The sequence below is a fragment of the Rhinopithecus bieti genome, unplaced genomic scaffold (genome assembly GCF_001698545.2).
Source record: "Rhinopithecus bieti isolate Rb0 unplaced genomic scaffold, ASM169854v2 scaffold_7673, whole genome shotgun sequence".
Lineage (NCBI taxonomy): Eukaryota > Metazoa > Chordata > Mammalia > Primates > Cercopithecidae > Rhinopithecus > Rhinopithecus bieti.
Genome location: NW_016806375.1, coordinates 4,739,131 through 4,755,696, shown reverse-complemented (window position 1 = coordinate 4,755,696; position 16,566 = coordinate 4,739,131). Strand labels below are relative to the sequence as shown.

Genomic DNA, 16,566 nt, shown 5'->3' with positions numbered 1-16,566 from the left:
AAATAAAAAATTAAAATTAAAATTAAAATTAAAAAATAAACATTGATTTATAAAATTTTATACACATCTAATATTACATGTCTAATATTGGAAGTTTCGACCAATTTACTCACCTTCAAATGGCACACAAGACCAGTTTCAGCTGGGTGTGGTAGCTCACACCTGTAATCCCAGCACTTTAGGAGGCCAAGGCAGGAGGATCACTTGAAGCCAGGAGTTCGAGACCAGCCTGGCCAATGTGACAAAACCCCATCTCTACTAAAAATACAAAAATTAGCCAGGTGTGGTGGCACATGCCTGTAATCCCAGCTACTTGAGAGGCTGAGGCACGAGAATTGTTTGAACCTGGGAGGCAGAGATTATAGTGAACTGAGATTGAACCACTGCACTCCAGCCTGGGCAACAGAGCAAGACTCTGTCTCAAGAAGAAGAAGAAGAAGAAGAAAGACCAGTTTCACTGCAACCTTGCCAATGTGGAATATTATCACTTTTTAAGAAAACGTTGGCAAATTTGCTAGGTCAAAACCAAACCAAAATAACCTAGTGCTACCTATTACATGCCTGCCCCCAATACAGACATCTGTGTGTTCGAGACATCCTGCACTGCTCAAGACCATCCCACTGTGACACATGGTCAGGTCTACCTCAGGCCCCCAGGCTCAGTGCACTCACCATTTCTCTGCTTCTCTCCTGGCCTGCCCCGGGGCGGAGTTAGTTCCTGTCTCCTCCATGTTCCAGGCACCCCTGACAGTATCCACATCTGGTTGGCTATCTATCTCTCCTGTTAGCCCAAGGGGTTCCTTGAGGTCAGGATTTTGAAATCTATATTGGATTTGCCCCAGTATGTTATGATGCCCAGAACAGTATTTCTTAGGAATGTGGTCTATGGACCTCCTGTACTAGAGCCACCTGGAAAGCCTGCTTAACACGAATGTCCAGGCTGCATTCTAGACCTACAGTATGTGTGCTGGGAATTTACATCTTTTTGTTTGTTTGTTTGTTTGAGATGGAGTCTGGCTCTGTTGCCCAGGCTGGAGTGTAGTGGCACGATCTTAGCTCAGTTGCAACCGCTGCCTCCCAGGCTCAAGCAATTCTTTTGCCTCAGCCTCCAGAGTAGCTGGGATTACAGGCGCATGCCACCACATCAGGCTAATTTTTGTATTTTTAGTAGAGACGGGGTTTCACCATGTTGGCCAGGCAGGTCTCAAACTCCCGACTTCAAGTGATCCACCCACTTCAGCCTTCCAAAGTGCTGAGATTACAGGCATGAGCCACTGCACCTGGCCAGAATCTCCATCTTTAGCAGTCTAGCCAGGTGATCCTAGTGCCCACAGAAGCCTGAGGATACGTGACCCTGAGCTGGGTAGGTCTCAACAAGCAATTACTGAGTGGAAAATCCCCAGGTTGTGGCCCTGACCACTTCCTCCTCAGAGGTCATGGAGCAGAGGGCACCTGCAGTGTGCGTGTGTGGGTGGTAGTTGTTGGGGGAGTTGGGAGGGGGACATAAGAATTTTCCCTTCCAAAAGAGGGGTGGGGAACATAGGGCTGGGGTGGGATATCCGGACTAGACTCTGCAAGAGGGATGACAGCTTCCTGAGTCAACGGAAACTTGGGAGCAAGAAAGCTGCAGAGGAGGCTGCCGGCAGTACAGGATGCAGGGAGAACCCAGGCCTGGGGTTAAGGCCAGGAGACTCAATTCCAACTTTACTGTGTGAGTTTAGGTAAGTCATGTTCCTTCTCAGTTTCCCTGTCTGTGAAGGGTCAGGGCTGGAAGAGATGCTCTCTTCAGTCCTCCTGAGCTCCAGGGCAGCCCTTCTCCTAAGAAGTCTGGAAATAAAACCCCTATGCCCAGGTGACACTCACAACTCTGGGGCCCAGATCCTTGCTGTCAAGCAGACCAGAGCCCTGCAGTAGGTTCAAAATGAAGCAAACCTGAGATAGTAGGACACAGCTGTCAAAAGCAGACACAGTCAGGGTAGAATGAGAAGACGGGTCCAGGGCCATGGAGAGCCACACGAGCTCAGACTGGGGCTGGTGAGATGCTCTGGAGTATGCTCTCCTTTTAGAGGGTAAACTGATACATTGGAAGATGTCCCAAAGAAACTGACAGGATGTAAGAGATGACTCAAAACCAAATTATCGGAGGGGCTGTTAACAGAACAAGGGTTGGTCAACCTTGAGAACAGGCAGGAAGACCTGACTACTGTCTTCAAATCTCAGCAGGACTGTCATGGGTAGAAGCTGCTGGTGTGTCATCTACAGCCTTGGAGGACAGGATTGTGGCTAAACACGAGGAGGTTCCAGAAGTTTCAGTTCAGTATGAAGAAAAATTTCAGAACCATCACAAACAGGTAGGCTGCCTTATTGGAGGATGGGGCATGGTGGTGGAAGTGAGCACTCCATCACTAGAAGCATGCAAGAAGAGGTTGGAGAGTCCCACTTCATGCTGGAGATTGGACTAAGTGATCTTTGAGAACCCTGAACTCTAACAGTCTGTAATTCTAAAAAGCATCACTGATGTTCGGCAAGTGAAGGCCTCTGGTAAGCATAAAAAATTTATCTACTACAGGTGGTATGTAAAGACCACCGGCATTAATGGCACCTCAGGGAGCTCTGTTGAATGCTATTCAGGGAGCAGTATTTTGGGGTGAATGGCTGTAGTCACATACTCAAGCCTTTGGAATAGACTCCTAAACTTCCTTCAAATTCTGAGCCTCACCAGGCAAGAGTGAATTAGGCAGAAGCAACTTGGATAGAAGCCGCCCAGCTACTCCCTACCTTGGGAATCCTAGTAGGATGGAAGACAAGCGTAGCCCCAAGGGAGGTTCGGCCTGTCCTACAGACACTTGAGTTAGCCCTCTTTGGGAACCATCACTCCATTCTGTTTGTCGGCCTTCAAGGCTTGTGTATTTCAGATTAAGTGCTTTGTATCCTCATTGTTCCTGCTTAACTTAGAGAATTTAGTAATTAAAGAAGACCCGTTCACCCAGCTTCTCCTTGTCCCATACATCACAGGCCTGGCTTCCTCTGGTATGTAGTTCTATCACATCTATCCTGGCTGAGGAAGGCTTACGGGGACTCAGAGCAGGATTGGAAGGGCCCCAGGGGACAGCTGACTCCAATCCCCACCTCCTTTTACCAGATGGAAAGGCTGAGGCCCAGAGGAGGGTGGGCAGATGCCTTGTCAGAAGCTGCAAAGCAGAGAAGCAGAGCCCTGGGGAGAATCCAGACTCACAGCTGAGGCTGGAGTCCTTTCCATCCCCCTGATGCCAGGGCCAGCTTTATTTGAGTAGCTAAGCCTGAAGGGGAGAGGTGATTTTGAGTCTAAAGGGGCTCCGGTCACACCCTCCTCAATATCAGAGCTGCCTTTCCGGTGTCTGGCCCAGTACCACTAGTTTTGGGATCTAAGTAACCACAGTCAGAGCCCATTGGCCAAGGGTAGAGGCAGGAAGGAGGTGGGGGTGGAGGCCCAAGGGGCCCCACTCCAGGGCCTTCGGGGAGGAAGGGCGGGGCCTAAATGTTCAGGGCTGTTGAGAAACGTTAGTGTTCACATGCGAATTACAGAAGCTCAGAAGGAAGAACACCATAAATACAGGCCTCAGCCTCCCCATCTCTAAGATGGGCAGAGATATTCTGCCAAAGTAATGCCTGAAGTTGATTTCATTGAAAATCAAACACTGCCAGGGACATTAAAGATTTAATTCATCCCCTTCATATCATACAGTGTGTGGTCAACATTTCCTCACTGGCTGGAGGACAGTCCAATGTGACTGTACAACCAACTTAAGGTTAGAAGTGCCAGGCTGCACCACTCAGCTGCACCGAGGACACAGTCTACGCTCTGAACACCTGCAGGACCCCCAGAGCACACAAGTCAGGGGCGGATGTGGTCTCCACTGCTGCTATCTGACCCACTGATGCGGTGTCTCAGGGGAGGAAAGGACCACTTCCTTCTTAAACACCCCTGCACCTGCTGAGCCAGACCACAGCAGACAAGCATCAGAAAGGCCTTGAGTGCAAGGCCTCACTTCGCAGACGGTGACACTGAGGCCTAGAGAAAGCCTTTCTAATACACCTTATTTATTTTCTTCCTCCCTAGAGCTCCCATTTTCTTGTCCCATATCAGCTTCCCAGGGTGTCTGCTAGTTCTGGTTGCCTCAGAGGGCCTGGAGCTGGCAAAAGCACTAGACATTATTTCTAGCATTTGGGTCAGCCTGGCAGGCAGGACCCTGAAGGAGCTGGACAGAAAATGGTGTCAGTAGCTGGATGGGGTGGGGGGAAGAGACAGGCTAAGGGCCCAGATACCTGTCTCTCAGTCCAATGGCAGAAACAACAACATAAAAAAAAAAAAAGTGATTGGGCAGTCCAGAGCAAAGGTCCTGCTTGCCATCTGAAGTATCCGAGCGAGGTGGGGCAGGGATGCGCAATTGGAAGCTTGGCTGTATCCCCAGATACCTGGTTCTCACTTTAGTTCCCCAAATGGCGAAAGTCCAATGGCAAATTGAGAGTCCAGAGCCAAGGTCCTAGCTTGCCATCTGCTTGCTGTGTGACCTCAGGTGGGCACCCTTCCTTTTCTGTGCTTCTGTTCCCTCCCCTGCATGGCATGGAATTGTGCAATGGGATATGTAAGAGCCCTTCTGGTTTTGACATGCTGTGGATGGGGAAGAAGAGGCACAGTGAGGTCATCTTGCTATCTCGTCTTCTGTTGATCCTGTTCTGCTTGTTTGCTCTGGGCAGGGCAGGGGCAGTTTGACACACTCAGCTGTTAGCTCTGGTCATGGAGGGGGCTTCTCTGGAGAGCAGGAAAGGAGGGGCCCTTGCTCAGGAGGCCTGGGTGAGAACCTGGAGCCCTCAGCCCTCCACACCATCACCTGTTCTTCAGCAGCCAGTGTAAGGGTGGTTGTAAAAGAGAGGGCAGGATTGCCTGAAAGCAGAGAATGACAGAGCTCAGCCACCTCCCAAGTTGCATGCAGCATGCTCCCAATTCTACAGTGGCACTGTCAGCAGAAATAAGTACCCATTAGTGAGGACAAAGAGGATGCACAGGATGCTCAGGGCAGGACCGTTTGCAGTAGGGAAACGCTGTAAACTAGGGACTGGCTGGATACACTCAGGGACATAATACTATGTCATTTCATTCATATGTTTAAGAGAGTGAAGTAGACCTTTACGTACAAACACAGAAAGGCATTTGGTAGAATACCAATATCCAAATTAAACTATTTCTTTTCTGTCACCCAGGCTGGAGTGCAGTGGCGTATTCTTCGCTCACTGCAACCTCCACCTCCCAGGTTCAAGCAATTCTCCTGCCTCAGCCTCCCCAGTAACTGGGACTGTAGGCATGTGCCACCATGCCCAGCTAATTTTTGTATTTTCAGTAGAGACAGGGTATTACCATGTTGACCAGGCTGGTCTTGAACTCCTGATCTCAGGTGATCTGCCCGCCTCAGCCTCCCAAAGTTCTGGGATTATAGGCATGAGCCACTGTGCCTGGCCAACTATTACTAATGATTAAAAAATGCACAGGAAAAAGTACCTGGAAAAGCACAAACTGATAACGGTTGTCATCTCCAGAGAATGGAGTAAAATTATTGTGGTCAAGGAAGGGTAGCTTCCATTTTACCTAACTTCTTAGGAATTTTTTTTTTTTGAGTTGGAGTCTTACTCTGTTGCCCAGGCTGGAGTGCAGTGGTGCAATCTTGGCTCACTGCAGCCTCTGCCTCCCAGGTTCCAGCGATTTTCCTGCCTCAGCCTCCTGGGTAGCTGAGATTACAGGCATGTGCCACATGCCCGGTTAATTTTTGTATTTTTAGTAGAGATGGGGTTTCACCATGTTGGCCAGGCTGGTCTCAAACTCCTGACCTCAGGTGATCTGCCTGCCTCAGCCTCCCCAAGTGCAGGGATTATAGGCGTGAGCCACCACGCCTGGCCAATTCTTAGGATTTTTAAAGCAATAATACATTCAAGAATTACTTGTATACAAAGCAATGAACAACAACAAGAAAATGATACCTCTCTTGGAACCTGAAAGCCTCCAACAGAGTCATGGTACAGCCAGAGAAATCAAGGCTGGGGAAGAGAACAGTTAGCAAAAGAGGCAGAAGTGGACCCATTCTTAGAATGATGAATACCAGAGGTTGGGAAGGACGTGTGTATGGGGTACGGGGAATGAAGAAAGGCTGGTCAAAGGGTACAAACATACAGCCAGAAGGAAGGACTACATTCTAATGTTCCATAGCAACCATGAACTGTATACTTCAAAATAGCTAGAAGAGAGGACTTGAAACGTTCCCAAAACATAGAAATGATAAATACTCGAGGTGACGAAACTCCAAACACCCTGACTTAATCCTTACACAGTCTATACACCTAACAAAATATCATTTGTATCTGGTAAGTATGTAAAATATTATATATCCATAAAAAATATAAAGAAGCAGGCCCCATTCTTGACTCCCAGTCCAGTGCTCTTTCCTCTACAGAAGCAGCTGCTGGTGTCCAAAAGCAATGGGCCCTGTCCAAGCACCTCCTTATTTACAGTGCTGCCTCTTCTGCTGCCAAGCTGCCTTCCAAAGGGGAGGCACTGGGTTCTTGTCGTTTTTGATTGCTGGCAAGATGGGGATGGGGGTGAGAGGGTGGGTAAGGAGCAGTTAACCTTGTGATATGAAAGTTTCTTAAAGCTGCTGTAACAAATTACCACACACTTGGTGGCTGAAAACAACAGAAATGTATTCTCTCACAGTTCTGGAAGTTAGAAGTCAAAATTCAAGGTGTCAGCCGAGCTGGCTCTTCTGGAGGCTCTGAGGGAGGATCTGTTTCCTGGTGGGTGCTGGCAATCCTCAGTTCTCTGGCTTGGAAGATGCGTCACTCCACTCCCTGCTCTTCTCCCTGTGTGTCTGTGTCCAAATTTCCCTCTTCGTGTTGGGACACTAGTCACTGGATTAGGGCCCATCCAGTGTGATTTCATTTTAACTTGATTGCCTCTGCAAAGACCTTATTTCAAATAATGTCACATTTACAGGTTCTGGGTGAACATAAATGTAGGAGGGGACACTGCTGAATCCAGTAAAGGTAACAGCTTTTCTGATGTCCAGGCCACTAGGAAGGGACAGGGGCAGGGTCACATGGAGCAGTAGAAAATGGTGAGGAAGGCCACAAAGGTCATTGTACACTCAGTGAAAAAAAACTCCATTGCAGAGAGAGGAGGAAATCTGGAAGTAGGTCAGACTGCATGTCACTTGTCTTGAGGGGGATGCATGGACGTGGATGGCTGTTTTAGGTATAGTACAGTGTTTGGCCTAGATGTTCTGGAAGGTTCAGATTTGAAAATAAGGTGACACAAGATAAACTATTTTTAGGGATTAAGATTCACCTGGCAAGACAAATAAGATGGCTTGTCTTCAGGTAATGGATGGGTTTAGATCTGCTAAAGATGGATGGATCTTCTCTTGCTCCTTCTCTCTGCCAAGGTGGGGCAGCAGGAGCTCCCTCCCCGCTGCCAGTCCTGCTGCAGTGGGGCTCCCAGGCTGGCCCTCTCCCCTGGTCACTGGGGGACAGCTCACAGTGCTGAGGGTGGAGGATGCAGGGGACAGAGTGCCAGCCGTGCAGATGGAAGCCCAAGCACACCCTGAGGTGGCAGAGCCAGAACTAGGGTCATCTGAGAGGCTCTTCCTTTCACTGGGAGGGTCCTTACACTCTTCAAGTTTATTTTTTGAATATGAACATTCATGAATTTCATACTGAGACCTCTTAGAGCTGCTTTTCTAGGCAGGTCTCAGACTCTTGTTCACTGGCTGATCTATGCACCCTGAGATGTCAGGGGGCAGCCCCTCCTACCCAGAGTTTCCCTGTCTTGATTTATAGAGCAGCCTGCTTCTGTGCAATTAATTTAAAATTTCATCTTTTATGCCCTTTTATGACAAAAGAAACACAGTGCTGACGTGAAGCATAGGTCCCAAGCCTAACAGCCAACTGAAGCAAAAATGGGAGTCCTCAGGTGTCTAGGAACTCGTCAGGCTCTCAGGGGACCTATATTAGCCACCCGTGAATTCAATAGAGGAAAAGAATTGAAAACATGTACATGTGCAGAAAATATATCACCAAAGGTCGTATCTCAAAACGCAGAGGGTACTGGGAATTATTCTAATGTGTTTTAGGTTGCCAAACACAAAAATCTGGTATTTAATCTCACAGGTCTTCCAGGGTGCCTCGTGCATGGAAGCCTGTACTGGCTTTAGCTAGGAAGATTGGTGGGCATTAGTTTCTAGGTTGGGCAAAATCACCGGCTTGGGGGCCATGTACATGCCAATGTCTCCATGATGATTGGGGCAGGGCACTGAGCACTGCAGAGGCAGCTTTCCTGCACATTCCTCGACTGTCCCACCCTTACCACCCGAGCTAGAAGATCAGATTTGCCCACTCTTCCTGACCGGAGGTCAAGGGCTGCTCCCAAATTCCTTCTGCCTAGGATGCCCTCCTGTATAACCTACCTGCCCCACAACTGCCTAATCCCCGCCAATCTTCAAAACTCAGCCAAGATGCCGTCTCTCTAAGGGGCCTTCCTTGACCCCCTCTGTGTCCAAAGCCACACTGGCCCCAGGCAGGAGGAAAACACAAGGGATGTTCATCGATTACCAGGGTAGGAGAGCAGACCACGTGTCCAAACTGGTTAAATAAACCACGGAACAGCCACAGGACATTAGGTAGCCATTAAAAAGTCCATGTTTCCATGGACTACTTAACATGGGAAAATGCCCCCGGAAGAATATTAAGTAACTAGAATATAACCATATAAAACATATTCTTAGCTTTATACAGATAGTCATACTCACATCTATAATATACATAGGAAAAAATAGTACAAAGAATGACACTGAAATGTACCCAGTGGCTATCTCTTAATGGTGAGATTAACAGATTTTTAAATTTCTTATACTTTCCCAAATTTTGAAATTTTGACTCAAAACCTAATAATCAGAACAATTCCATTTTTTAATGGAATCGTAAATATTTGCTAGTCGTAAGCTTGCATCCCCTCTAATATCCTTGCCAAAATGCCACCTGACCCCTGCTTGAACCCTCCAGTGACGGGAACTCACTACCCTTTGAGGCCTTTTTTTGGCCACTTCTTCCTCATGAGTAGAAATCTGCTGGCTTTAGCCTCCCCCACTGGCCACAGTGCTGCCTTCTGGAACAACAGCGAACAAAGCTGCTTTCCATGCCCCTTGATAAGACTTCAGAGATTTGAAGGCAGAGGCCAGACGCTAGGCTGCATCCTCCCACCCTGCCCACATCAGCCTTCCAAGGACACTAATATCCTTTACCTCCCACGTCCCAAGGTACTTTCCTTGGGTACAGTCTAGGCAGTGATGTCCTTAAAACATAACATTAAGCCTAGGCCTCCTTATCTCTTTCAAAGGCATCCTTCCTGCCAGTCAGGGTATTAGGGACTCTGTCACATACAGTCTTTCATCTAATCTTTAGAACAACCCTATGACATAGGAGCTAATACCACGCCTGTCTTGCAGATGAGGAAACTGAGGCATGGAGAAGCCAGGCCACTCTTAATTCACTTAATGGATATTCCATGCATGTAGTCAGGACTGAACCAGCATCCAACCCACAGCCCAGTGTGGTCGACCCACACATGTTTGCCAAGTTAGTAAACGAATAGGTGAACTCCGTGTTAAAGGCCATGCCCTTGGTGTCTACTGGTTGATTTCAGAATTACCCATGCCTGCACCAGCCTCTTCCATATCATTCACGCCTGTCACCTGGCTTGCTACATGGACGTGCTCATGAAGGGCTGCTGAATGACTGACCCACCGAGTACCTGTCACCTGAGGCCCAGCTTTGGCAGTGGTGCTGAGCCCCTTCTCAGAGGCCCTGCTTGGAACTATGGAGCCATAGCCACAGCCTTTGGGACTGGAGAGTTCAAACATCATTCCTGGTACTCTGCAGAGTCACACAAAGGGAGTCAGCCGCGAGGTGCCTCCTGAACTGCTCCCCTGCCCCCACCCCGCCCCGTTCTACCCTATTGCCCAAGGGAGGCTGGTAACCTCTTGGGGATAGGAAGGCCTCTCCTTACCACCATGACCAGCAAGCCCCCAGAACGCTTGTTTCCTTGACCCCTACCCATTCTGCCTGGCCTTCTCCTGAGTCCTCCTGGGGCATGTGACCACATTAGCCATGGTCTTTGCCAAGAAGAAGGGTTTAGGCAGGACCACATGATCCAGATGGTTCCTCAGTACCCACTCCCAGTCTGCCGGGAACCCCATTTATTCATTCCCAGCATTTCAACTTGTCCCAATAAGGCAGTGACCTAGTCCCAGGCCAGGCCTCTCAGGGTGGTCTAGAACATCTCGTCAGCCAAGCCCAATAGGCACCATAAACCATAGAACTCAGCAGACCCCCAGATCCTTGAACCTGGAGGGACATGAGAAGGCATCACAGTCAAGCTCCAGTCCCTAGCCAGGGTAATCCTTGCTAAAAGCACCAGCCTCATTCCTTGCTGTCTGCCACCTCCATTCTCCACAAAGAACCCCCTCACGCCGTGCTTTCAGTGGCTCAGCCTTTGCTTAGGCCTTGGCCATGAATGGGTAATTCCTGCCATACTTTCCAAACCACCCTCCCTTCAAAAACCCTTCCTGCATCTCTCAAGGCTGAATGTGATGCTCCTGCTGCTCCCTGGGCCAACCCCTAGCATGGCTCTTATTTGTCCCTCATTCACTCAAACATCTACTTAGCACCTGTTCCGCGGTCTGCATAAGGCAATGAGCACCAGATGGAGAGTGCAGAAAGCCAGGCTCATCTGCACAGCTTTGCCACCAACTGGCTGTGTGACTTTGGACCCATCATTCCTCACTGAGCCTCAGTTTCCTCGGTAAAGTGGGAAAGATTCTGCAGCTCAGCCTAGCTTTCAGGGCTTCTGTGAGACTGGGCAGGATGTGAAAGCATTCTGCAAACATGCAGGGTGAGTCATGATTATCAGAAACTAACCCCTCTGTAGCCTGAGCTCATTTTTGTCCATCCCATCCCTGGAGTCCCCCTCTCCCAGGGGGCTGATAGCCTGTTGGGGATGAACTTGGGAGCTTATGCCTTCCAAGGGGTTGGCACCTGGGTGAGAAACTGGGCAGGAGCACAGCCTACAGGGGTGGCAACTTTAAACAAAACCAGCCCATAAATCTTGCCATATAGGGGCAGGGGCCTGGCATGGCTGGGGCCAAGAAGGCATGCCAGGCTGTTCTGAGGCAACAAAAGTAAAAGATTTTATGCTAAAGTCATCAAGAAGCCACTGGAAGCACAGCGGGATGAGGTGGAGACAAAGAACACGGGGCCAGGGGACTAGATACCTGCGTTCTGCTCTGCGTTGCTCTGTGACCTCAGTCATGCCCCTTCCCTTTTCTAGGCCTTAACCTCCTATCTGTATAGCGGATGCATCAGCCCAGGTGGTACCTAAAGGGCCTTTCAAACTCAGACAGGCTGTGCCAGCTTTACTTGCCCTTCAGAGCTTTGGCTGTGCCAGGGACAGGCAGGAACAGCTGGTAAGTCTCTCAGAAGAAGCAAGAGCCAAAGAAGCTGTGCTTACTGTGACCTCCTCTTCCAGCCTGTGGAAGGGTCAAGCTCTTCCCTGCTTCCTCTACCTCTGGGTAGACGGAATTCACCCTTGGTCCACTTTGCAAGCTACAAGGTTGACACAGGTGTAGAGAACACAGACTCTCAGATGCTTAGGGATCATCCTGCTCATCACTTCCCATATAGGGAGAAACTGAGACCCAGGGAGCCACAAGGGCTTGCTTGGGGTCACCTAGTATGTTTGTGGCACCACTAGGACTTACACCCAGGACTAATGTCTGCCTACCACTTGCTCAGTTACAAGTCTCAGCCCAGGCTCAGGTCTCTCCACCTTGTTATCCGTCAGCCAGCCCCTTCCTTCTACTGATAGAGCCAAGCCTCAGTTTCCCTGTTGGAGTGAGGAAAGACATGAGGGTTTCTAGGTCAGGGGTTGGTGAGGATTTTCGATCTGGTAATAAAGGGAGAGCAAGGAAAGCCAGGAGGTATCAGACAGAGCAGGGAGTAGAATCCTCCAGGCTAGGACAGTACTGTTAGGCAGAAAAACCTGTACTCAGGGCACAAGCAAAGCAGGAGCAGAGGGAGGACTAAAGTTCATTACAAAACTATTAAATATTGTCACAGTTTGGGACCTCTCTGGGTCTCAAGGGGGAATGATAATAATGTTTATGGGATCATCTAATCCCACCTGGCTAGGGGGCAGGCAGTGGTAAAAGGGGCCAGAATTTGAGGGTCCTCCTTCCCCTCTGCTTCACAGTGTCCCCCGAGAAGACTATCCTTCTAGCTCCAGGTTCAGACCTTCTGGGCTCGGCAGACCCCAAGGGGCAGCTGGTCTCACTACAAGAAACCTGAGAATTGTCCCCTGGGCCCTAACCCAGCTCCAAGGCCCCTTGGGGGAAGGACAGGAAGGGAGGAGAGGGCCACAGAAGGCAGTAGATCTCCTCCCTCTTTGGCCCCTCCCAGTTACCCCAAGGGCAGCCCACACTCACCAGCTCTGGGGCCTGCAAGAGCCCTAAGACTAGCGCCTCAAACTTTAAAGCGTCATCACCTGGGCATATTGTTAAAACGCAGCTTCTCTCTTGGCAAGACTGGGCCAGAGCCTGAGATTCTGCATTTCTAACAGGTCCCGAGTGATGCCGATACTGCGAGTCTGTGGCACACTCTTCGAGCAGCCCTGAGATTATCAGCCTCTAACGCCGCGGGGAGGAAGCCGAGGGCCCAGAGAGGTCAAGTCACTTGTCCATGGCCACACAGCGAACAGCCCCAGACCGAAAGCAGAGGGCACCTGCCACAGACACACGACATCTCCCCACCCGAGGCAGCGGGAATCAGCTGCAGTTGCCTGGCCCGGGTGCCGTGTTTGTAAACTCGGCTGCTTGGTGCGGCTCCGGTCGGGGTAAAGGGCGCCTCCCAGCAGAGCCTCCCTCGTCTCTGAGCCGGCCTCTCCAGGTTCTCAGTCCGGTACCCTGGGCAGACCAGAGAGAACCTGGGGCGCCGAGTCCCCTAGGCAGAGCGATTCCGCACTCCCCTCTCCTCGGAAAGCAAACTTCTCCGCCGGCGCCCTTTACCTTTTTCGGGGGTTTGCAGCTGCTCAGCCTGCTATGTCTGCAGCCCATCCTCCTCCGGGGGCTCCCGGACGCCGCTTCCCAACTCCGGGGCCCCCAGAGGAGCCTGCGGTCCGGGCCCCGCTGCCCGCTCCGCGCCCGCCGGCTGCGGCTGCCGGCGAGACCCTGAAACTGAACCTGGAAGCGCTGTATTGAGCCTGAGCTGGGGCTGCCGCGCGCCGTAAATACCCGAAGAGCGGGGCCTCCGCGTAGCCTGCAGGGCCAGCGGCGCGGCCGCCAGAGGCAGGTGACCAGAATCTTTCTAAATAATAGGAAGCTCTGGTCAGGGCAGAAACAAAAACCTTGAGGAGCAACAGATGCTTTTCGAAACCCTCAGCTAAGCAAGGGCCATGGGAAAAAATAATTAAAACAATTATTTGATAAACTAACAGCTATCATTTATTGAGGGTTGTTTTATACATTTTATTTATATTTCTTGCCATATCCGTGCAACAAAGGTATTACTTCCTCCATTTTACAGGTGAGGAAAATGGTGTTCAGAGATGCAAAATGATTTGCCTAAGGTCACATGGCTAGTAAGTTACCACAGCCCAGATATAATCCAGTTCCTTTTTTTTTTTTTTTTTTTTGGCGCTATCATAGCTCACCGCAGCCTCAAACTCCTGGGCTCAAGCGAGCCTCCCAGCTAAGCCTCCTGAGTAGCTGGGACTACAGAGGCACACCACCATACCCAACTAATTTCTTTTCTTTTTTCCAGTCTGATTTCGAACGAATGCCCTCAAGCAATCCTCCCACCCTGGCCTCCCAAAGCGTCAGGATTACAGGCTTGAGCCACTGCACAGAATACAGTTCTAACTCCAGAACCTAAGCTTTGACTCAATGGCCTACAAATAAATAATAATACTAAGTTTATTTAATTAATTTATTTATTTATTTTTGAGACAGAGTCTCGCTCTGTTGCCCAGGCTAGAGTGCGGTGACACAATCTTGGCTCACTGCAAACTCTGCCTCCCAGGTTCAAGTGATTCTCCTGCCTCAGCCTCCCAAGTAGCTGGAATTACAGACAAGCACCACAACACCCAACTAATTTTTGTATTTTTAGTAGAGACAGGGTCTCACCATTTTGACCAGGCTGATCTCAAACTCCTGACCTCAGGTAATCTGCCTGCTTTGGCCTCCCAAAGTCCTAGGATCCCATGCCCGGCCAATAATACTAAGTTTAATTTTAATACCTCCTTACTTCGGGGCTGATAGTTTTTTCCACCTCACAAGCATCTGTAATATTTGACTATGCATCTTGGATGGATGTTATTCATCACAATAACCTCTTGAGGCAGGCCAGGTATGGTAGGACTATGGGACATAAAATGTCAGTGTCTAGGAAAAGGAGCTTTTGTTTATCTTCCCTTTGTTATTAGCTGAGGTTTCTGGAATGGCAATGCAGGAAAAAGATAACTAATTTTGAAAATCAGCGTGTATGCCTATTTGCGTGTATATTGGAATACTAGATTCGGGGCCAAAACTCTTGGAAAGGTGTGCTGTGAAAAGTGTTTAGACTCATGAATGGGGAAAGAATATGAGACCTCAAAAAAATTGCTCCCTCCATAGAGTACAAAACCAATTGCAAAAGTGTGTAAGAAAGGAAACTAAGGAAATGTGAAATTAGGTTCTCAAAAGCGGGTATAATAGAGAATGGTGGCTCACAAAGTGTGATTCCCAAATCAGCAGTGTCAGCACTACCAGCCGCCTTTGTTGGAAATGCAAATTCTCAGGCCCCACCCCTGGCCTAAACTCTGGGGATGGGGCTTAGGAATCTACAGCTTCATGAGCACTCCAGGCATGTCTGGCCTGGGCTACATTTGAGAACCCCTGCCATAAGACGTGCTCCACAGGTCCTGAAGAAACAGAGTATGCTTAAATTATACTTAAATTAACAATGTTTATTGGAGCAGTGCTCGTGATTAAAAACAAGGAACACAAAACAACCTAAACAGCCAAGAAAAGAAGCTTGGTTAAATACCTTATGCTATATCCATAAAAATAGGACTCCACATAACCAGCAAAAATACCGAAGATGAATTTTTTTGTGTTACAAAACGTAACAAATTCATTTTCATTAAAAAAAAAGTATTGAGTGACTAGCACTGTATTGGTGAGATTTTGAAATTTTAAAACTGTTTTTTGTTTGTTTGTTTGTTTTTTGAGACAGAATCTTGCAATATCACCCAGGCTGGAGCACAGTGGAGTGATCATGGCTCACTGCAGCCTCAATCTTTCAGGCTTAAGTGATCCTCCCACCTCAGCCTCCCAAGTAGCTGGGACCACAAGGGCATGCTACCAAGCCCAGCTAATTAAAAAAAAAAAAAATGTGTAGGCCAGACACAGTGGCTCTTGCCTGTAATTCCAGCACCTTGGGAGGCTGAGGTGGATGGATCACCTGAGGTCAGGAGTTCGAGACCAGCTTGACCAATATGGTGAAACCCTGTCTCTACTAAAAATACAAAAATTAGTCGGGTGTGGTGGCATGCACCTGTAGTTTCAGCTACTTGGGAGGCTGAGACAGGATAATTGCTTGAACCTGGGAGGCGGAGGTTGTAGTGAGCCTAGATTATGTCATTGCACTCTAGCTTGGGCAACAGAACGAGACTCCCTCTCAGAAAAACAAAACAAAACAAAACAAAAACGTTTTTGTAGGCCAGGCTCAGTGGCTCATGCCTGTAATCCCAGCACCTTGGGAGGCCGAGGCAGGTGGATCACCTGAGGTCAGAAGTTCAAGACTAGCCTGGCCAACATGGTGAAACGCTGTCTCTACTAAAAATACAAAAATTAGCCAAGCCTGGTGGTACATGCCTGGGATCCCAGCTACTTGGGAGGCTGAGGCAAGAGAATCCCTTGAACCTGGGAGGCAGAGGTTGCAGTGAGCTGAGATCGTGCCACTGTACTCCAGCCTGGGCAATAGAGTGAGATTCCGTCTCAAACAAACAAACAAACAAACAAAATTTATAGAGGGTATCACTATATTGCCCAGGCTGTTCTCGAACTCCTAGCCTCAAGCAATTCTCCCACCTCAGCCTCCCAAAGTTCTGGGATTACATGCATGAACCATTGAGCCTGGCTTCATTTTCTTGTATTAAAAAATGAGGGCCGAGCGCAGTGGCTCAAGACGCCTGTAATCCCAGCACTTTGGGAGGTCAAGGCAGGTGGATCACGAGGTCAGGAGATTGAGACCATCCTGGTTAACATGGTGAAACCCCTTTCCTACTAAAAATACAGAAAATTTGCCTGGGCGTGGTGGTGGGTGCTTGCAGTCCCAGCTACTCGGGAGGCTGAGGCAGGAAAATGGCATGAACCTGGGAAGCGGAGCTTGCAGTGCCAAGATAGCGCCACTGCACTCCAGCCTGGGCAACAGAGCATCTCAAAAAAAAAAAAA

At 49.1% G+C, this 16,566-nt stretch overlaps 1 protein-coding gene across 1 annotated transcript in view; it reads right to left on the bottom strand.

Annotated features, from left to right (window-relative positions):
* The window catches only part of CCDC69 (coiled-coil domain containing 69), a 42,546-nt gene extending 29,189 nt beyond the window's left edge, over window positions 1-13,357 (bottom strand). Inside the window, exon 1 of the mRNA XM_017875742.1 lies at window positions 13,140-13,357. Coding sequence (XP_017731231.1) covers window positions 13,140-13,187 — 48 coding nt within the window. The 5' untranslated portion in view covers window positions 13,188-13,357. The remainder of the gene's footprint in view (window positions 1-13,139) is intronic.
* Window positions 13,358-16,566: the final 3,209 nt, after the last annotated feature.